This window comes from Coccinella septempunctata, chromosome 7, assembly GCF_907165205.1.
Source record: "Coccinella septempunctata chromosome 7, icCocSept1.1, whole genome shotgun sequence".
NCBI lineage: Eukaryota > Metazoa > Arthropoda > Insecta > Coleoptera > Coccinellidae > Coccinella > Coccinella septempunctata.
Genome location: NC_058195.1, coordinates 29040016 through 29063408, shown reverse-complemented (window position 1 = coordinate 29063408; position 23393 = coordinate 29040016). Strand labels below are relative to the sequence as shown.

The 23393-nt window shown below is 37.4% G+C and overlaps 2 protein-coding genes across 2 annotated transcripts in view; both read left to right on the top strand.

Annotated features, from left to right (window-relative positions):
* Nucleotides 1-16325, top strand: part of LOC123316998 (mitoguardin) — a 36606-nt gene extending 20281 nt beyond the window's left edge. Inside the window, exons 3-5 of the mRNA XM_044903334.1 lie at nt 86-355; nt 5497-5683; nt 15913-16325. Coding sequence (XP_044759269.1) covers nt 86-355; nt 5497-5683; nt 15913-16252 — 797 coding nt within the window. The 3' untranslated portion in view covers nt 16253-16325. The remainder of the gene's footprint in view (nt 1-85; nt 356-5496; nt 5684-15912) is intronic.
* On the top strand, nt 2681-4114 carry LOC123316999. Its single transcript, XM_044903335.1, has 2 exons — nt 2681-3684; nt 3757-4114. Exons 1-2 carry the CDS (start codon nt 3044-3046, stop codon nt 3878-3880), a joined length of 765 nt encoding a protein of 254 aa, XP_044759270.1. The 5' UTR covers nt 2681-3043; the 3' UTR covers nt 3881-4114.
* Nucleotides 16326-23393: the final 7068 nt, after the last annotated feature.

Sequence of the window (23393 nt, the reverse complement as noted above, 5' to 3'; positions counted from 1 at the left end):
CTGCTAGATTTATAATTATTTAACCTAGTCCATCATACGCATCACAGTATATCGTTATGTATAAATTAAATCAATTTTGTTTCAGAGTTTTTTCCAGACCTTGAGGAATTCCCCCTTTACCAACAGGCTTTAAAACAGTTGGAAAACAGTGGAATACCTTGTCGTTCATTAAGGACTGAGCTAGTGAAATGTGGAAGTGATGTTGAGTATTTAGCGAAACTCCATTGTCTGCGGCTGGCTTTTCAACATATCTTGAGGGATCAGAAGAATTACATATGGTTTGTGGATGCTGGAAGACAAATTTTAGTAGATATGCTGCTCTATGGGGATAGAGATCCAAAAGAATTTTTAATAGGTCTGTTTGGTTTCAGTACATTTTTATTATTTATCGCCATATACTAATTTCGTTAACACCGAATAGGAGAGGTAAGGGGAAAATTGCTCTATTTGACCAAATCGCTGCGTCTCGTCAGCCAATAAAGAGATCAAAGGAATGTCGAATAATTGTACCGTGCCAAGGTAACACTCTCGGCCATCGAGCTCGTTATATTATAGGCTGTATTAGTAAAAACATTTGTATGTTAGGCTTTGCATGAATTTTAGAAAAGCGAATGAAGAGCACCAATTTTGGTGTAAATGCCTCCGATTATACAAATATGGCTAATCAAATATTGGTTCCAGCTACAAATAAAATTATAAGCAAAGTAAGAAATCATAAGTTCAACGATGTTACACATTTTAGAGCAAAAATATCCCCGACGAGTAGGTGTTTTAACGTTTTACTGTTTCAACAACAGGCACAAAAATCTTAACATCCCATTCGGATTCAAAATCGGTTTTTACTTGAACGATATTTCCAATTTGTTTCCTGCGAAACAAATTCTAGGGGTGACCTTTTCTATCCCTTGCAATTATTAGGGAACAATAGCAAATTTTTTGATTACCCTCTCGCTTCATTTGAATTGAAAATTGCTCTTCAGGTGCTATCTATAAGGCGCTGCATCTAAAGGTACGGTTTCTGCTGTGCGTCGAAAGCACTGCCGCTTCGTAGTTGTGTATTAGCAGTAGATGCGACAGGCGCAGCAGCCACTTCGTGCTTTCTCCACACAATACCTCAAGCAGGGGATACTGCTATAAATAGATATTATATGAAAGATCTGAACTATTTTTTGACAAGGTGATCGTCGTCAGAACTATAGTCCATTCAAGAATGATTGACATCTCCGGTGGTTGTGGAAAATCGAATTTAAGTTGTTAATAACCCATAAGTTAAGGTTTTGTGTTGCGGAATTAAGATTGGTATTGTGAATTAACAGTGACTTAACAGTGAAAGGTAAACATGGGGGTTGTGCCCTATACATGCTCAATTCCTATAATTTTAAGGAGAGACAAGATATAACATCGATTAGTATTGCCAATATTTTTGAGTGTTCGGCAATACAATTAGACTTAGAATCAACTAGAATCATAGCAATTTGTGTTTACAGGCCTCCTAAAGCTGATGTTAATATATTTTTCGAGAAAATAACAACCATTCTCCAGAAATGCTTGAAGGAAAAAGCAGAAATTCAAGTAATGGGAGACTTCAACATAGATATACTATCTGATGAAACAGTAACACGTGAGTTTATTTCTATAGCAGAATATTTCAGTTTAAATCTCACTATCAGGGAACCTACACGTCCGGCCTCAGGATCATGTTTGGATAATTTCATGACAAGTCTAGAAGGAGAATCTAAAGTGATTGAAAATCACATATCAGATCACTCTACCTGTATTTTCAGGTTTGTTTGTGATATAACTGAGGGTATTAGCAAGATCGAATACTTCAAAAGAGAAATAAATGAGGCAACAACAAAAAAATTTCTAGACTGCCTCTCGGAGCAGGACTGGCAGGATATTTTTGAATTTGAGACAAAGGATGTGAATAAGATGTGAAACAGTTTTGAAGAGAAATTCAAAATTTTATTCGATAAATGTTTTCCCTCAGTAAAAAGAACTGTAAAACCAAAAGCTAATAAATTTATAGAAACTCCTGAATTAAAAAGAATGAAAAATATCTTAGATTATCTTCTAATTGCATCGACAACAAAAAAAGAATTAAAAAGTAGTTACAACAAAATGAAGAGGAAATATGATATGACTATCTCAGCGGCTAAACGCGCTCACACAGAAAGATTAATTGCAACAGCGGATAACAAAAGCAAAGCAACATGGAGGTTAGTAAACTCATTAACAGGAAAGCAAGGTAAGAGCAAAGAATATCCCCTAAAAACAGACGATCTGAAGCAACGGGCGGAAGAATTCAACAAATTTTTCGCTAATGCTGCTCCATCATTATTCAAAAATCTACAATGATCTACAATCAATGAGACCACCCAATAGAACCAAGAAGCAAAAAATAATAGAGAAGTCCTTTTTCGACTTTGATGTCACTGAGACAGAAGTGATCTCAGTCGTGAGAAGTCTGAAGAACACTTATGCATGTGGTTATGATGAAGTACCAATCAGGTTGTTGAGGGCTTGCATTTCTTGTATAGTATCTCCATTAACTTACATCGTGAATTGTATTCCAAAGGAAGGAATTTTTCCAGATGCTCTAAAGGTAGCTATTGTGAGACCCATATTCAAGAAGGGAAACGAGGAGGAATTGGGTAACTATAGACCCATAAGCTTACTTAGTTTTCAAAGATCATTGAACAGATTATAGCAACGCGATTAACGAAATTTTTCAGCAAATTTAATGTCATTTCAAACTGCCAACATGGCTATATGAGAAACAAAAATACAAAAACTGCCATTTATGAACTGACATTGTCTATCTTAGAGGCCTTGGAGGGGGATAATGTGGCCTTGGGCTTGTTTCTTGATCTCTCTAAGGCGTTCGATTGCGTTGATCATCAACTACTGTTGGAAAAACTTGAAAGATCTGGTATAAGGGATAAACAACTGAACCTAAAGAAGTTATTTGAGGCACAGGAAACAGAGAGTTCTTATTAATAGAAACAGTGAGAAGTTCACCTCAGAGGACATCGAAATAACCATGGGCATCCGACAAGGCAGCATATTGGGACCCCTGCTTTTTCTAATCTATATTAATGACCTAGACCTAACACTACCGGAGAACTGTAAACTTGTGAACTTTGCTGACGATGCTAACATCTTGATAAGGTGTAAAAACCTCCATGACTCACTTGATTTATTTAGATCAGTGCTGGATGAGATATGCAGCTGGTGCCACGAGAACAAGCTAATCTTGAACATGCAAAAGACTGTATGCACCTACTTCTCTACAGATCGATCTTCACAGATCTTCCCGAGCGCTCTAGGATGTAAAGATGGTGATGTTGACGTCAAGGAGGTGGTGTCTTTCTTGGGGGTTGCAGTAGACCAAAACTTGAAATGGAGAGAACATGTGGATCAATTGGGAAAGAAGTTAAATTCCGTCATTTATACGCTGAATGTCTTGAAGAGGATGGTTAATGATGATGTACTGAGGACAATTTACTATGCTAATTTTCAATCACTGGCGACTTACAGCATCATATTTTGGGGTGGAACTTCAGTCATGGATAGAATGTTCGTGAAGCAGAAATGGGCCATAAGAGTGATAACTGGTAGAAAATATCGAGAGAGTTGTAGATCTGTCTTCAAAAAGAATGAAATATTAACACTTCCAGGTCTTTATATATATATATATATATATATATATATATATACATATATATATATATATATATATATATATATATATATATATATATATCGATCAATGCTGTTCTTTCACAAGCATAGTGAATATTACTCAAGGTACAAAAATAAGAACAATACGAGGCGTATGTATCAGTGGTTCTTTCCGGTGCACACTATCTTGTTTTGAGAAGCATCCATTATATATGGCAATAAAGATTTTTAACGGGCTACCAAGAAGATTGCAAATGATTCAGGATTATAGTTTATTCAAAAGGGAGATACATAAACTATTAATGAATTGTGAACCTTATGATATTGGGGAATTTTTTAGATTCTGTGGTTAATTAAAATAAGTTTGACTTGTTTCATTTTTGTAACATGTATTTGTTTCCAATTATTGAAATAAAAGTATCTATCTATCTATCTATCTATTATATGTGAATCTATGTACCGAGCCACTGACCTTCGAAAATTTGAATTGTATACTGCTGTTTATGTCCTTAATTTATTCGTACAAATTGTAAACAATATTGTATCAATTCTGAATACTGATTAATATGCTCTGTAGTTGAATATTTTTTATTTTCAAATGCTTTTCTAGGTTATATTTATATATTCCAGTTCTGTGATTGAACTACAGAAATTCTTGAAGCTCTTTCGTGGCCAGAATTTAAGCTGCGTCTGGATTTTAAAGACCTACTGGGATGTCAATCATTCTTGAATAGACTATAGGCAATCAAAACAATAAATGGGGTTCTCTGAACGTCAGAAAATATATTCAACTTTTCAACAGTGACATTAAAAAGATGAAGGGAAGTTTCAAAGGTTTTATTTTTTGATATCGTTGACGTTGATCGATCGAGATTACTCTTATCTGTGATCGATCGATATCAGCGCAGAACAATATAAAACGAGAGAGTATCATTGGACTTTTCTTGGTAGAACAAGGATAGAATGAAACAAATGACATGGTCGCTCCGCTACGAAACTAATTCCATATGCCCCTATGTAAAATGTTGATGCTGCATACGCCAGTGTTTTAGGTATCTTAAATATTATCAACGTCCTGCTGACAATATCGACATTTTATGAGTGCTAACCTAACTTCGTTGTTGTTACATAGAAAATTATTTCATGACCAACCGAGTGCTTTTATAAAGGTGAATGCAGTATCCAAGTGAGAGAAAAGCTATAGTGCTGTGATAAATTTTATCAGAAGTTGTTTCAGCAATTTATTGCCTATCTTTAAAATCTGAAAGATCAAGCAAATTTTAAGATCCACACCAAAAGTGCTAACAATAACGAGACATCGAATTAACTGTTTTTGAGTCAATCGAATCAGAGCATCCAGGAAAACGCACTAGTTAAGGATAAACAAACGAAAATAGTCCTTTGAAGAAGTTTCTCATCAGATGTTAACATGTTATCTCAAATATGAGTTAAAGCTAGGCAAAATTATGAATTCAGTTGAGAATTACTGTATTCTTGATACTTAAGAATATGGAAAATTTTAATAATTCGCATCGAAAACAGAATGATTCGAAATCCAAAGATATTCGGGATCTAGTTTCAAAATTATAAAAATACACACCAGTTTTCTTTTTTCGTTTCGATATTTTGTCAATTGAAATAAATCTACAGTATTAGAAAAATAGTCACTGATTGAACAGCTTGAGGAAGTGTCATGGCTCAATATCATCTGAAAAGTACCCTTGAGTATAACCACTTCAATACTCAATGATTGTATCTTCTATTGTATTTTAGGACCTATCGATAACAACTGAAGAAAACTATTTATTTAAGGTTATGAAGAATTATTGAAATACATACAAGACCACAAAAACTGGAATGAACTTGAGGACGAACTCAGAAATAAAGGAGTGAAAGCATTAACATTCTATGATGTTGTTTTAGATTATATTTTAATGGATGCCTTTGAGGATTTGGAAAGTCCACCCTCATCTGTCACTGCAGTAGTTCACAATCGATGGTAAGAAACTAGTTTATGTCTATATCTATATCTTTCCATACAATAATGAAGTGAAGGCAGAACGTTGGCAGCAAGGAACTCTTTACTGCCAACGTTCTGCCTTCACTTCATTATTACTTGTACGCATGCTTATTTGAAATCACAAAGTTGTTTTTGTTTCACCCTATGTTCCAATAAGGCGTTTTTGAAGTGCAGAAGTCTGACTGTTAAAACAACTCAATTATTTAATTTGAATTTAACTCAAAAATACTGTGACTGATGTACCTCATGATTGTGACACTAATAGTCCGACAGCTGGCAACGAAAAGCGGCAAGAGTTTTGAAATGGCTCATAATCAAATATGATTTAGTATTGAGGGTGTACATTAGTCAGCACCCACAAGGTCAGGTAGTGGAACATCTAATGGCGACGCGCTTTGATGCAGGTATATAAAATTACAACATACTCTACAAGTATTTTGTAATGATTGAAATTAGCCACTCAACTAGTTTATAGAACAGAAAACTTGAGAAAGTGATCAGACCTTATTTAAGAGAGACGCGGTGGGTCAGTACCACACAGTAATTGCTGCCCAAAATGCATTTACTGCTCGAATATCATATATTATTTGAGAATAAAATAGTCAGACCACATATAAATAGAACAGTGGCAGTCAGCAATCACCCAAAATAGGGATATTGATATTTTACATGAATCAAAGAGCGTCACCGACAGATGTTCCACTACCTGACCTCAAACTAATATTTGAATACGAGCCATTACAAAACTCTTGCCGATTTTCGTCGCCAGCTCTCGGTCTATAATTAAAACATATGGGGCATTCCAATCCAAGTCAGAAAAAAACCCTCGATAGTATACAAGGCTAGCTTGTGTTTGCATCACTTGAGCTATGAGGATGTTCCCAACTAGGGTACTAGATATCATCACAGATCTCACTACTCTTGTCATAGATAGATCATTCTCATGAAGCCAAGGGCGGCTCGTCAGAGGAGGCAAGGGAGGCTAAGCCTCCTCATAAAGCTTAGAGCTAAAATACATTCATTTTGGGCATGTCCTTATTTTCAGAAAGTAATTTCTATATAAATTTTCGGAACACCTGAACTAGATATTCAGATAAAAGTTAATTAATTTTTCGGTCCTCCGCTCATGAAAATCCAGCTTAACAATCATACAATCAACATCTACTGGCCGCGTCCGCCGCGTCGAATGTGAATAGTGAATATTTCCTAGGACTGCCTATTCGGACAGAGGCTATTGGGCCTTCTGCTTCCGTTGATAGTGTAACTCAAGCGTACGTTCTCTAGACTCACATACTAGCCGAATAAGAATTCAGCTGATTTACTGTACCATATTCGCCCGTAAAGTGTATCAGAGGAGGCACAGCTTCCCTGTTCTCCATCGATCGATTGTTTCGTGCTGTCTTCGACTATATTTGCTTGATCTCTGGCGGTATGGGCTCTGTCTGGCGTAGTTTGTTATGATTTCAATTTGAATGTAACGGCTTCGTGGAGGACCCGAACCTTCCTGGCAAGAAATAACTCTCACATAGAATAGAACTCTCACCTCCGCGCTGGTTCTTGCTGGAAGATAAAATATATTTTCCAAACTATTTTCATTGAAAAGTAGTCTTCGAAATGCTAACTTTTCATAATATTGAAAAAATATACTTTATTGACTGAGAAGAGTTTGTTCCAACACTCCTCGAAAACTGTTAGCCTCCTCAGCTCTCATGACCACGAGCCGCCACTGCATGAAGCCCATGAGGCCATCGTAAGAATATCAAGGAAAGATACCAGTGATGACAGTATTATAAATCAGAAAGCTTGGGCATCTCTGACCAAATAAATCCTATCATCTAATCGTCCTAGTGGAGAGATGATAAAGGAAACGAGAGAACGTTCACTACAATAACAGAAAGGAAAATATATTCTGACAGTCAAGCTTTGATCAAAGCATTGAGCCGAAAAAACTCAACGAAATAGGCAAGAATAAAATAATAGGTCGAATTGCAGGAACGTCCATTAAAATTTAATCAAAGAGTAACAACAAGAAGTTTCACTCTGTCAATTTCCAAGGTAAGACCTCGTCCACAGAAATTTAGCCTTGAATACAGAAGCTCCGAATCTCACCCATTCGACCATCTGAGCTCTTACTGACCTGGGTGACCAATCACAGTTGTCTATATAGACTTAAGATAGCTGTGGACCAATCAGGTCGAAGATAAATTTCGAACCGAAATTACCATGGTTACATTCTTTTCGTCGCCAGTCAATTTTTAATTGAGGTGAGAAGGCTCTACAACATGAACTGTGTTGTTGAACCTAAGAGAAGGACGACCGGGCCTGGACAATGTTACCGCTGTCAGCGATATGGACATGCCCAAAGTAAGTGCACTTTTCCATGGAGGTGCGTGAAATGCTCCGGTAATCACAGCTCCAAGGAGTGTACGCTCACCAGGGAGAACGAGGAGCGAAATGCCTCTTGTGTTCTCTGTGGAGAGCAAGGACATCCAGCCAGCTACAAGGGATGTAGCGAATGGAAATTGGTCACTAAAAAGACCAAGAGATCGCCAAGATCGAACCAGACCAGCTCGAGGCCAACACAAAATACACCGAGGCCATCCCCAAACTCTTCGGAAGTGAAGAAACCCCAGGAAACTGCAACCGAAGCAGTCAAAGAGACGAAGAAACCAGGGAAAAAGACGGAAAAGGCAAAAACCGTCAAAAAAGCCGAAACCAGAAAAGGAATTTCTGGAATCACTGAGGAACTGGATAAGTTCACGAAAAACCTCCTCAGCACGATGATGCAGAATCTGGAGAAAGAGATTGAGAAGAAGATGCAGCAAATTATTAAGAATATTTAATGGCTGACACGACGATAAAGAACAATCTCATAATCGTCTCTTGGAACGTCGAAGGATTGAGAGCCCGCAGATCAGAATTCGAAGAACTGATTGAAGAGAAGAGACCGGATGTCATAGCTCTTCAAGAAACGAGACTTAACCCCAACGTTCGGATAGCATTTCCCAATTACGATATTTACAGAAATGATAGACCTAACAGCACAGGTGGCGTTGCTATACTGGCTAGAAGGAATATGGATCACCATTTCGACCAAATATTCAATGGACAAGAAGTAGAAGCAATATCGATTATTGTGAATACTAATCGAGGGCAAGTGAAGATTATTTCAACTTATAAATCACCGGATAAGGACATGCTGGAAGAGGATCTAAAAATGCTACTAGAAGGAAGACACCCGAAAATCATAATTGGTGATCTTAACTGCAAATCGCAGGAATGGAACAGTAGGGTGGAAAATACAAACGGGAGAAGACTGAAGATTTATGCTGAAAAACTTAATGCAGTTGTGATAGGACCTGATATACCGACCTACATACCAAGAGTAAATGGACTACCCGATGTACTGGACATTGTCGTAATGAAAGACATCACTGAAGAAATCAGCATTGATACAATAGAAGACGGAACTTCAGACCACAATCCCATAGAATTCATAGTGGGACATGGCCCAAGAAACGAAGAAGAGACACAAACCAAGGAACGCACAGACTGGGAGAAATATAAGAATTTACTTCAGGAGAAAATCAGGGAAATTCCCCAAATAAACACCCAGGATGAATTAGATGAAGCAGTTGAAAAATTGGAAAATCATATAAAAGAAGCCTATGAAGAAAGCACCAAGAGAATAAGGAAACCAATTCCGAAACATTCACATGGAGATACGCCAAGGGATATAAAGGAACTTATAAAAAAGAACAGAAGACTCAGGAAAATCTACAGAACAACAAAAAGAGAAGAAGACAAGAAGAAACTGAATAAGCATAGTCAGATATTGAAAAATGCTTTAACAGAACTGCGTAATAACAGATGGCACCAGAGATTAAGGGAACTGAATACAATAGATCACTCGGCTTGGAAAATGCAAAAACGCTCACGACGAGAACAGACAGTTATACCTCCACTGCATGGAGCAAACGGAATGGTATATACGAGACTTGAAAAAGCCGAAGCACTTGCCGACACAATTGAGAGAGAAGCCAGAATAAATTACAGAAATGATGATGACAATGAAGATCTAGAAGAAGAAGTGGAGGCAAACGAAGAACTGATGATGGAACCACCGGAAACCGAAATCATTCCAAAACCGGCTTCACCAACAGAAATCAAAGAGATCATAATGAAACTGAAAAACCGGAAAGCACCGGGAGAAGATAGGATAACGAATTATATGTTGAAGAAATTGCCTAGAAAAGGAATAGCAGCCTTGACGAATATAACAAACGGAGTGATGAGGACCGAATACTACCCAAAGAGATGGAAAACTGCAGAAATGATAGTTTTCAACAAGCCTGGAAAGGAACGGAAATTTCCTCAAAATTATAGACCAATCAGCCTACTATCAGCACTAGGAAAAGTCGTCGAGAGGGTTATCGCCAAAAGGCTGAATGAGGAAACAGAAATGTTGAAGATAATCCCACCCGAACAATTTGGATTTCGACGAGAACACTCGACTGAACTCCAATTACTACGGCTCATAGAATACGTCACCGAAGGAATGCAGACCAAACAGGCCACAGGATTAGTTCTGATGGATATCGAGAGAGCTTTTGATAGAGTATGGCACGAAGGCCTAATCTACAAGATGAAAAGAGCAGGATATTCGACCAAGCTATGCAAGATTATAAGGAATTATCTGAGGAATAGAAACTTTTATGTGAAGATAGATGGAGCAACCTCTCAAACCAGACAATTGGAAGCGGGAGTGCCTCAAGGATCGGTACTTGGACCTCTGCTTTACGTAATATACGTTTATGATATCCCGAAGAATGCTAGGAATATGCTCACCTTGTACGCAGATGACACAGGAATAGCGTTCAGACATCGACGCCCAGAGATCATACACCGGAGACTGCAGGAAGCCATAGATGAATTACTCAAATGGTGCATCAAATGGAAAATCCAAATCAATGGAAGAAAGACTCAAGCAATATTACTGCAAAAGAGAAGATTGAGGATGGAAGAAAACCTTGAAGTTGATGGACAAGAGGTTGAATGGAAAAATGAAGCAACATACCTAGGAGTGACGCTTGACAGAGGACTTACATGGAAAAACCACATCAAATGTGCTGTTGATAAAACAAAAGCCGCAATGAGTAAACTTTATCCACTCATAGGCAGAAGAAGTCATATGAATAAGAACATCAAGTTGACGATGATTAAAACTATTGCGCGACCACAACTCACATATGGATCGGCGGCATGGGGCTTCGCAGCCAAGACCCACATCAAGAGAATACAGGCCACTGAGAATAAACTCCTTAGAATGGCGATGGACGTACCCTGGTTTGTTAGGAACAAACAAATCTACAAGGACTTGGAATGGGAACCAGTTACAGAATTTATGAAGAGAAAGGCGGAAAGGATATTCGACAAAGCCAAACAACATCCAAATGAGGAACTACGAAGATTAGTCGACTACGATCCAACAGAAGAAGCTAGAAGGTCAAGAACCTACCACCGAAGACCGAGAGATCAGTTAAGGATTTAAATGTAACCAAAGAAGAGCTTAACCTATAAAAGCTATAGGCAGCATACAACTATCAACACGACTATGATCGTGTGAGAGTCCAGAAACCATAAGAGTCAACTGGTTAATAGGCAAAATGCCCGGAACCTATGAAGAAGCAGTTAAGGGTTTTTAGTGGGTCTCGAGCTCAGAGAGTGAGAATCCCCACACTGTTCCCCCTCAGCAGAGGGTGTGTTCGTCTGTTTGCAGATTTTCCCCCTGCTACACCAAAAAAAAAAAAAATCAATTTTTAATGTAAATCGCCAAAGAAATTAAATTTTTTGAATATTTTTCTAAATGGAAAATATGAAACAAATCGTTCAGACTCTGAAATCGTTTGTTTTGAATTGATGTGGCCGAAACTCATTTTATAAAATAAATGCTATAGTAGAGGAATAACGGGGTATATTTTTAGATGGATTACTCTTAGAAGATTCTTTATTCTAAGGGATTACTCAATATGAATTATTATTGATGGCGATTAATTGGGCTGTTTCCAGCATTCCTGGATGATTTTTCCCGATATCGAGTAATCGTTAGTCAAGTGTATTAATGGAGGTGTTATTGTTAATGTTTACATTCTGAAATTCAAATTTGACAGAGAGAGAACAAAATACATCGGAAGTCTTTTTTTATTTTTCCCCACCAGCACAAACAGCACTCAAGGTCATTGGCAGGCGATCTGCCAAAATTCATGAGTGAAATCTCTTGCTGTTACTCATTGATTCAATGCTGTCTAATTTATTTGACTGTGTAGGATCAGGTGATGATCCTACGGTAATTTTTATGGGATAAGGGGAGGGGTTTGTATGAAAGGGAAAAGGTGGATATTTCACTGATAACCGTTTATTGAACTAGCTAATTGCGGTCTCGCTGATATAGAAATGTGTTATAGTTTATATAAACCGATAATTGAAAATAGTAAACAACTGTTGACAATGTGATTCATGGCGTCGACCTTGCTTAGTTGTGTATTCCTTCATTCGTTTATTTGGTGCAAGGCTAAACCATAGTATTTTGAAAACTATCTAATCCAAATTAACCGTCTAAGTTATTGTTACAATATCTTAAGTTATGAATATGATGAAATATTTCCTACATTAATTGATTTTAAGTCGATTTTTTGATTTAATAACACACTGGATGGCAGCATCTGCATGGCTGACAAGCCCAAAGCCAAAAATCACATTTCACATTAATAAGTTGATAATTTTAATGGCATTTAATTCATTTGCGACTTCTGCTTCGTCAAAAATGTATACAATGTTCAAATTAAAGTAAGAAAAATTGTTCCTTTGACTTTTTCATCAAGTCAATTTAGGTAAGTATACATACAAACTACTTCGGTAACGAGAATTGTTTTTTTTCATAGAGAATATAATTATTCTCTTGGGGATCTGGAAAAACCACATGACCAAACTCATATTTTTTCTCAACCTAAGTAGTGAGTGGTATACCATTTTAGAATCCTCATTAAATGCGCTAACTTTTAAAAGTTAGTCTGGGTACAGTCAGTAAATAAAGCTGGGGAAATATAAATTTTGAAATTTTTTTAACGACATGCAGATCATTCATTGAATTCTGGAAAAAGTACCGTTCAAAATTATTCTCAGACATTGAAACTATCCTCTATATTTCACGTTTGGTTCAATATGTTCAATGATCGGAGAGTCGTATCCGATACCTGCTGACATCACTATATGTCGACTACGCTACAGGCGATGAATATTTGAATCTTAATGATCATTGGAAACGAATGTTGTCTGCCTCCACCTTCTAGCATTCCTCTCGCTTACGAACGGTGACGTTCTAATACTAACATCTGATTTTTGGTTGGAGATTATTCACGTCTCCTTTGGTAGCTCAAAGACCGCTAATACGCTACCGCTACGCGACCACGATTTCCAGTCGTAGCGCAAATTATTTTGAATGGTATCCCCAGTGTGCGAACTCCCATTATTTCTCTGAACGACCAGAAATCGTGGTCGCGTAGCGGTTCATTCATTCATTCATTGATGAATCTCGTTACCGAGAATAAATCTACAAAAAGGCCATCGGTGCGATCAAACTCATAATTTCTTAGGGCTACTTGCGACTGTGTACCCTCCTGTGACTGAAGAGACCCAACTGTGATCCTTCCACACTCCTGGCATGGATAGTCACACCAGATCTGGCCGCCGCTGTATTCTTCCCGAGTCTCCATTATAGCTGTGGACCAAAGACCTCCACTGTGATCTATCTAACGCTAATTGTTTCCAGTTATGATTGGCATCCACAACTGATTTTAGGGATTGATGCAGTATATCCTCAAATCGCTTATACTGGCTTCCTGGTTTCCGAGCTCCCTCTGTGAATTCGCCGTACAGAGCTATTTTGGGGAGTCTTGTGTCTTGCATCCTCAGAAGGTAGCCGCTCCATCTGAGTCGAGCCCTCCTTACTTGACTCAATTGTTAAACAACTCGCGCGCTACAAGACTTCTGCATTTGAAATTTTGTGGAACCATCTGATTGTTGGGTTTGTTCAAGCTGTTTAATATGTCGCCTGTAGGGCGTCCAGCTTTCGCTTTCGTAAAGAAGCTTCGGGACGACCAATGCTTTATAAACAGCTGTATTGGTCTTCAGATTGAGGTCGTGATTTTGAAACACTCGGTCTTTCAGCTTCCAGAATGCCTCTGATGCCGAATCGATACGGTTGTGTATTTCCGTGTCTAGGTTAGCCCTAGTATTTATGAAGCTTCCCAAGTATTTGAACTGCTCGACCTGTTCAAGAGTTTCATTCTCCAGGCTGATATCTGTTTGAAGGCTTTCTGGCGGACTTACCAGGATTTTGGTTTTGTTGATATTAGGTCTAAGGCCTAAAGCTTCGTATATATGTTTATAGGTGTCCAAAATTATCTGTAGATCCTCGGAGCTGCTGGCGATAAGTGCGAATTCGTCTGCATATTGATGTTCCGTGATAAACTTTGTCCGAGTTTTTGCTCTGAGGCGCTTCTGGTTAAACAGACCTCCATCAAATCTGAATCTTATTCCAACACCTCTTACGGGCATACTCATGTCAGTAATTACCGAGACATGGCGAAAATATTGAACAGTAAAAGCGCTTAGACACTCCAAGGCGTCCCATGATTTTCAATAGCGCTCTCCGATGCACTGAGTCGAAGGCCTCACTTAAATCGATATAGGCTGTATAGATACTTGATTGTTGTTCACGGGAATTCTCTTGCAGCTGTCGCAGTGTAAAAATTAGGTCCACCGTACCTTGATTGGGTCGAAAGCCGCACCGGGATTCAGGTAATAGCTTTTGGAATCAGGCAATGGGCAAGTTTCCTGAAACTCCAAAATCGAATTTAAAATTATTTATGGAAACCCTTTTTCATTAGTTATCCAACACGTAAAAGATTCGCTTCAAAATTAAGAAATTTCAGAAATATACCCTTCGAAACTTCGAATATGTAAAAGCTTGTGACGTAGAATGCCTTTACTAAAGTCTAGTAATTTTTGTTAATTAGACAACAGTGGAACTGATCAAGAAGATATAGAATTCTATATCCACACATTTCGAAAAATTGTTTCTGTAATCTGTGTCTAATATTCCTAAAAACCATAGACATATAGACATGTCTATGTCTATGCTAAAAACGATGACATTTTGTGTCATTGTTTGATATTTCTATGCACTGTTTGTTTTCCTTGTCAAATGTGATCACCAAACTTGATATTTATTAAATCTATGATGATCATAAAACTTTCATGACCTTTATTGATTCGACGGGCGTTGCCGGATTGTGAAAATGACGTAGAATGTTCATAAGAGAGCACTTCTGAAATCAGAATTGTAGTAAGTGAATACATACAAAACGCAATATGTTAAAATTCAAAAAAAATATATTTCGATATATTTGAGTTATAAGGATTTCAATGACATATATTTTGAAATTTAGGAAAATACCCCATTAGCCATAATCTTCGAGAGAATTTTACCGGCCACACTAAGCGACGATATGCAATTTGACGTATCGCCTTTGTTCTTATAGAGATAATTAAAGCGTCTCTGAAGTCTTGTGGCACATCTCCTTGTTCCCAGATCTTGCGGAATAGTGTTAGGAGACTATTGACAATGTCTTCATCCAGGGCTCTGAATATCTACGCTGGAACGCCGTCTAGACCTGGTGACTTATTATTTTTCATATATTTTATCGCATTTATGATTTCCGATATTGAGATTTCGTCATCGAGGGATGTCATCGGACTATAGGCGGGGAGCCGGTCTGAAATGCATAAATCCGAGTCGTTATTTTGATTAAAATATTTTCTGAGGACTATTACGACTTAGCCCGTTACCTGATTACGGCTTGACGTCGACTTCTGGAACACCTGTAATACCATTTTCATTTCCAGGTATTCTGCACTTATGGCATAATTAAATTATTATTATACTCATCAAATAATCACCGCTGTTATAGTAAATTTTCTTAAAACTATTCACTGAATAGATCCAATTGAAGATGTATAGAAAATTTTATTTTCAAAGCATATTATTATACGGATTAGGGAGAGTATGACGCTCATTTTTTATACTATGCATGATTCCTTAACTTCATTGAAATTCATAAAAAATTATTCATGTAATTTTCTTTCAGGTTATCTAATAGTTTCAAAGAAACTGCTCTGACAACTGCTGTGTGGTCAGTTTTGAAAGCAAAGAGACGAATGCTCAAATACCCCACAGGATTCATGGCACACTTTTACACAATTTCTGAACAACTAAGTCCCTTATTGGCGTGGGGTTTTTTAGGGCCTGATGAATTGCTCAGGGATACCTGCCTATTTTTCAAACAACAAGTGATGGAATTCCTCATAGACATTTTCAATTTTCAAAAATGCAAATATGTGACTGTTGAAAGTTTAGCAGATGATGTAATTCAAAATATTAAGACTAGAGTGAATATTATTTGTCAAAGATTAAGTGTTCAAACGTAAAATCCATGCCGATAGATGTACCTCGTGATTTTGTTACCTTGCTAATATTATTAAAATGCAATTTTAATATCTACAACTCTCAACATATAAGAAATACCTTTTTTATTTTTATTCGTCATTGAATCATCTGAAGTTAATGATAGATTTATAGATATAAGTATTATTTATTAGAGGAAGAATAATTATCAGAAGTTTCATTTGGTTCTTTCTACATACGAAAAAAATTATTATAGAGTAAAACTTCAGCCGTTCATACAAGCAACACTGTTTAAAATACATAGTATATGAAACATCTCAGCAAAACCAAGAACCCGCTCAATTTCCGATTCTCGAAACAATAATATTTATTTTCAGTATAACCATACTGCAAAAAGTGATCAAGTCAAAAATTTGGGCATCTTATAAGTTGCGGTTTTCAAAAAGTGCTCTCTTTACCTGAACAATAAACCGTGTTCCACTAAGCGAGTGCTTCTTTAGCGTGCAATGCCTATTTTGGTCTGATATCATGGCTTCTGACCCGTTGTTTATATGCATGCAGGTGGAGAAAGTCAAACCTTAATACCCACCGACAAAACTGCCGCCAGTCGAATTGGGATCAGTGAACTAAATAAAGAATTTCTTTACTGAGTTCACTGGTTGGGAGTCCTCACCATAATGAGTATGTATTGGGTTTTCTTGGTCTTTTGTCCTTAAGTCTGTAAGGGTACTTCAGTTGAACGAAATATGCACCAGACTCAGCTATTTCCTCTCAAGGGCAGTGCGGCTCCGGCAGAGTAGGCCGGACCTCCCCTCATTTTACTCCTTTCAACTTCATTCTAAATTCACTGAAATATTTTCAGCTAGGTCAATAGAATATTCATATTCTTGGAAATTTTTGTAATCTCCACATTCAATCATAACTTAGAAGATAACGTACGGCACTGCCTTCATGCGATACTGTCACGTGTGCCAAGGTATGTATAAGCGGAACGCGAAGGCCAGGCTCCTCTAGTCAAGATCAGCTATAATGTAAAATTTCAAAATTATCCTGATGTACAAAGCAGAGACTATACTACTAGCCGAACTCAAAACCACGTGACCGAGGCAAGCCTTCGGTATAATCACGATAAAATTATTGCTGGATTCAAATTTTCTCGTTGCGTCTCCTCTTTTCAGAAAATAAACAGAATAGAAGGTAGAAGGAACAAAAAATATTGTGTGGTCAAAATTGTTATTCAGATTTTAAAGATTCACCTAGGTCTATTAAGAAATATAGCAGATCAAAAGCTAATTCGAACTGTATAACTTCGACTACATTGGAGAGGGTTGATTTTCACAAGGAGTTCGCGTTTTATTTTATTTAAATTAAATGTCTTCCTGGTGAACTCGAATTTTGGACACTCTGTGTCGCAAATATAATGGATAATAAAAGAGAGGAAATTCTATATTGCGGAACTATTGTAGATTTTAATTTTGAAATAATTTCAGTCAGTTTCCAAAAATTAACTCCCACCTATACGCTGATTCTTGCTGGACTATGAAATAAATTTTGAGAACTATTTTCAAAGAAAATTCATAAAAAAAATCACTTTTTATTAAATTGAAAAAATACAGGGTGTTCCTAAATTGAACGTACAAACGAAAAGGGGAGATTCCTTAAGTGAGTTTAAGAAAAAAAAGTCCCATAAACATGGGGTCGCAAACGTTTCGTTTTCGAGATACAGAGTGTTGAAGTTTGAATTTTTTTCAAGTTTTTTTCTCATAGTATCTACACTTCACAAGATATTCAACTGAAATTTGGCATATATATTACATTTTAGAGTTCTCACCACGTGACATGGCAATTTCGATAGAAGATCTACAGGGTGATATTTTTTCTGGAACACTGCCACCTGTTCTTCTGCAGAACTTTTTTTTGGTGAGCAACTGTTGATTTGAAAAAATGTAAAAAGAATCTTTGTTCTTATATAAACTGACACTGAATTCATTCACCACAGCTTACAAAGTGGCCTTCCCATCATAATTTGGATTTTCACGAGGCTTTCGAGAGAATCGTTCAAAATTTTTTTTCTCGAAATCATTGGTAGATACGACAAAACTACAAGACACCGAAAAGTTTAGTATAAGAACAAAGCTTCTTTTTACATTTTTTCAAATTAACAGTTGCTCACCAAAAAAATGTTCTGCAGAAGAACAGGTGGCAGTGTTTCAGAAAAAATATCACCCTGTAGATCTTCTATCGAAATTGCCATGTCACGTGGTGAGAACTCTAAAATGTAATATCTATGCCAAATTTCAGTTGAATATCTTGTGAAGTGTAGATACTATGAGAAAAAAACTTGAAAAAAATGCAAACTTCAACACTCTGTATCTCGAAAACGAAACGTTTGCGACCCCATGTTTATGGGACTTTTTTTTCTTAAACTCACTTAAGGAATCTCCCCTTTTCGTTTGTACGTTCAATTTAGGAACATCCTGTATAGTTCATTTACTGAAAATACTCAAATCCATTGCTTATAAAAATTATGGCCTCCTCGGACCACAAGCTGCCACTGCTCAAGGGCCAGGAGTGTTTTGACATCGGGCTTATAGGAAGGCTCCTATGGATTAGCCTCGACTATTCGAGACTACTTCCCATGCTCCATTCAGACGAAAATTTTCTGATTAGTCATCTAATAAAGACGTTCCCCAACATCTGGGAAGCGCCGGTTTCGGACTAGCAAAAGCTGAGTGAGCCCCCCCCCCCGCTTAGACAGACATACTGAATGTCTGCCTACTCGTATCTTTTCTGTATTCCCCTACTAATGTACTACCCATGTCCTATGTTCATTATCTGCTGCAAATGAAGTAGGTACGAATCAATTTCAAAAAATTTGGAGCAAAGCTGAACAATGATAACTTATTCAAGAGCAAATTATGGTCAACGGTGTCGAAGGCACGTGAAAAATCTGTACAGATCACATCAACCTGACCTCCGTCATCGAGGAACTAAGCAATAACCTGAGATATTGTGGCCAGGTTAGTTGCAGTCGATCTTTCTCGGACAAAGGCCATGCTATGATAACGATAAATGTGTGGTAAATACTGTAACACAGAATCTCTTCTCTTAAGGTTGTACAATACTTCCATTCGCCCTATGCTTCACAATGCTATTTATTTCCATCGTAATTCAAAAACGGATCGATGAATTCATCTGATTTTCAACATATACAATCAGAAGGAAGGAACAAAGAGACTCTCGTTTCGTTTTTGAAAAAAAAATGAATATTTTTCTGTTAAACTCAGTTTGAAAATGGTGGTATTTATATATGAGTATAAATTCAAATGCAGAAGTGATGGTTCGAAATGATCAACGAGAGTATTTTTATAAAGAGAACTTCTTCATGATAACAAAAAAAAATTAATTTTTTTTTTCAATTTTCCTTGATTTTTGAAGGAAATAAGATTAATTCACCCGCCTCTCATCAAACTCCACCCTCCTATTTCTGAGTAGCCAATTACAATTTACTTTGCTCTTGCATTGAGATTTATGGCCAAACAGTCGACCAGCTTTTATGAGGGTTAATTTTATAATAACAAAAGGACGGGTGGTACTCGACTCTTGCAGAAAATTCAAAACAGACAAGATTTATAACATCCTCATAAATTTTACGTGAAAATAACGTTTTGGTGTCCGACTATATGTACCATTCTATGTACCATCATGTGAATTCTAAAAGAACTTTTAGAGTTCAATGATATGCACCTATATAAAACATATAATATTCGAAAATTCGTTATTTTTACGGATCATCGAAAGTTTCGGCTGATATTGTAGGTAAGAGGGTGAATTTTAGGGAGTCCGTTTCATAGACAGTTCGGGCTTACGGAGCAGCCCTTTCCCATGCTGCTGGGTCCTGCCTGGCACCTACACACTTGCAGAGGTCCTTCAAGGCTGAACAATGAAAAAACATTCGTTAGGAGGAGGGAAATTCATGAAAGGAGAAGAGAGAAATTATTGACCTTTTCAAGAAAGATAAAAGAAAACTCTCTCCAATGGCCCGGATTTCAATTACGGACCAGATGCTGCCCAACCTGACATCACTGAGGAAGAAATGTCCTCCAAGAAGTCAGAATTTTCAGATATTCTCAGAAATAGAAAATCTGACTCGTCAAAGTTTTGGAATAAATAACTCGTGGGCAGCATGACAATGCACTTTGGAGGCAATGCAGGCAGGACTATCTAACATTTTCCAACTTTGGTTCAGTGCTGAAAAAAAATCAACCACTCCTTGCCAAAGTAAGGCGATAACACTGTAAGAACATTAAAAAAAATATAGGGGTAACCCGGTGCGGATAATTTATTGACCCTGAGTATCCATTCCTGGGAGCCTCTCCTTATGGATTGGTTGGGGACGATGGTTTGATAGAGGTCAAATGTCTCCAATCAATCAAAGGAAAGCTAAGGGACTACAAGAAACCGCACTGCTTCACCATCGAGGATGGTAGAATGAGGTAATTCTAAGCTAATTCGTTATCTTCGAAGAAATATCATTTTCTATCATTTTTAGGCTGAAAAAAATTCATAATTATTTTTACCAAATGCAAGGACAATTGAATATCTGTAAACAAATTTTTTGCGATTTCGTTCTATATTCAGATGATGATTTTCAAATAGAAAGAATAGAATGTGACGAGGCACTATGGAAAAATATCATCTTGCCAAAGCTGGAGAAGTTCTATATGAATTGTATTCTTCCTGAATTAATAGATGGGAGAATACCAAGAGGAATGCGGGCACGGGATAAAAATGAAACACGGCAATAATTTTCAAAATAAAATATTTCGAATTTCAAACAGTTGTTTTTTCCCAGATCATCAGTTTCTAAATGATTATACCTATTCACTATCATCACAGCTATAATCATTAATTCAAGGCCTGTTAATTTGTATACTGCAAGATATTTCAGTTCTTTCTCGATCCTAAAGCATCATTAGCTGATGCAATGAAATGTCTACATATTTTTGTGCTCGTTTCAGGTTCTTTCATACCAAAGCTCGATTGAGAATTTTTCGATTTTCAACAATATTTATTTTCGCGTCTCTGTTACTACCATCGCGCTGAAACTCCTATAAGTGGAAGTGATTCGAAATAAACCAAATCTTTAGTAGACCCTTTTATTAGGGATAATAAACACATAAACTCAACTATCCTTCGCTTGCTGTCCCCTCAGGCAAAAGGTCTTGTAGCGAAAAAAGTGGGTGGAGCTATTGTCTCGGTGGGACGAAAATATGTTCAGTTAAAGAAATTTTCATATAGTGCCATCTAGCGGAATTCACGTTTCGGGAGAACGGGTATAACACCCTTAATATACCTTGGCAAAATAGATGGTGCCTACCCAATTCTCACTTTCACTCTGTTGTCCTGAAACCAACATGTCGTATATATAAGTCTGTATATTGAACTCTTTCTTTAGTTCAATAAGTCTGTATCATATCGAGGGTCTTGCCGTTCATCAAAATTGAAGTGTCCCCAGTATACAGATATTGGGGATATTGTACCTTCGAAACTTTTCTATTGCAATATTCATCATTTTCAATGAACAGAAATGGGAAAGCATTTAAATTTGCTTGGGATAAACTACTATAGCACATAGGAGCATAGTAAAAAAAAATCAAAACAGTTTCTAAATTCGGGAACTTATAGTCCAAGCCGTAAATTAGTCATTTATAAACTGGTCTGGCAAGCCCTCCCCGCTAGAATTTTTTGTGACTCCAGATGAGGAACTCAACAAATTTTTTGAGCAAGGTATAAAAAAATAAAACTTCATCGAGTTCCCTTTCAAGCATCCTCTCAAAAAAAAAGTCTACGCTAATGATTCCATCTGCCTTGGAGCAAGGATTAACTCCTTCCTCTTTGCTCGGGGCATTGAACTCTAAAAGAACTGGAACAGGCATCTAGATGCAGGCAAACCATTGAACTCTAAAAGAACTGAAAGGGCCTCTTATTTACCGAAATATGACGAAAAGTGTGTCCAACTGAGACGGAAGATGTAGAGCAACCCATCTCTTTCTAATGGTTCGGCAACCAATCGAATAACCGCATCAGACGTCGGACGCAGCAGTCGTCTCACTTCAACGCCCCGAGTTGTTTTTGTTTTGCATCGTTATAAACCAATGGACAGAGCGCAGAGAGAGATAGATTGCTCTACATCTTCCCTTTCAGTCTTCCTCAGTTTGCCTCATTGAACTCTGAATGGCATCTCGATGCAGGCAAACTGAGGAAGACTGAAAGGGAAGATGTAGAGCAATCTATCTCTCTCTGCGCTCTGTCAATTGGTTTATGATGATGTAAACAAAAACAACCCGGGGCGTTCAAGTGGGACGACTGCAACGTCCGACTTCTGATACGGTTGTTCGATTGGTTGCCGAACCATTAGATAGAGATGGGTTGCCCTCTCAGATCAATAAAATTTTATTGATCTGAGGTTGCCCTACATCTTCCCTCTCAATGGGACACACTTTTCATCGTATTTCAATACCTAATAGTCCCTTCCAGTTCTTTTAGAGTTCTCTCAGATCAATAAAATCTTATTGATCTGAGGTTGTCCTACATCTTCCCTCTCAATGGGACACACTTTTCATCGTTTTTCAGTACCTAATAGCCCCTTCCAGTTCTTTTAGAGTTCACTGGCTAGGGGTGGGAAATAATCTCATAAAAGGGTGGGAAGCACAGAACACTAATAGACACTAAATATAATAGTGGGAAGCAAGAAGATATATCCAAAGATTATAGAGTTACTCTATAATCTTTGGATATATCATCTCTTCTTGATGGGAAGTTGCATGAGACTGGTATATTATTAGCTCTATGAATTAGTCATAGCTGTCTTAAATTAAGAGTACTTTAGGTGTGGTTGAGCCAGAATTTGGATTTTTCTCTATCGGGTTAAATGGAAACAAGAAGAGTTGAATCTGTGTTCATATGGCATAACCTCCTTGCTATGGAGAGTAGAGAGAAGGAGAACGATCGCCGTACTAAAAATGTGTCTCCAAAAACGGGGAAAATAGGTGTCGCTGCGATTACAACGGGTATCGATAAGGAGTGGGGATTCAAGCGTCAATTTGAAATGAACAGCCTTCATTTTATTTAAGGTTATGTGTCATCGTGGTTTTTCTGATG

What these genes read in the sequence shown, in the direction of transcription:
- LOC123316999 (XM_044903335.1), top strand. Translation starts at nt 3,044, where the DNA reads ATGGGCATCCGACAAGGCAGCATATTGGGACCCCTGCTTTTTCTAATC. An exon ending in ATATTAACACTTCCAGGTCT is followed by an intron (nt 3,685 to 3,756) that starts TTATATATATAT and finishes ATATATATATAT; the next exon opens with ATATATATATCGATCAATGC.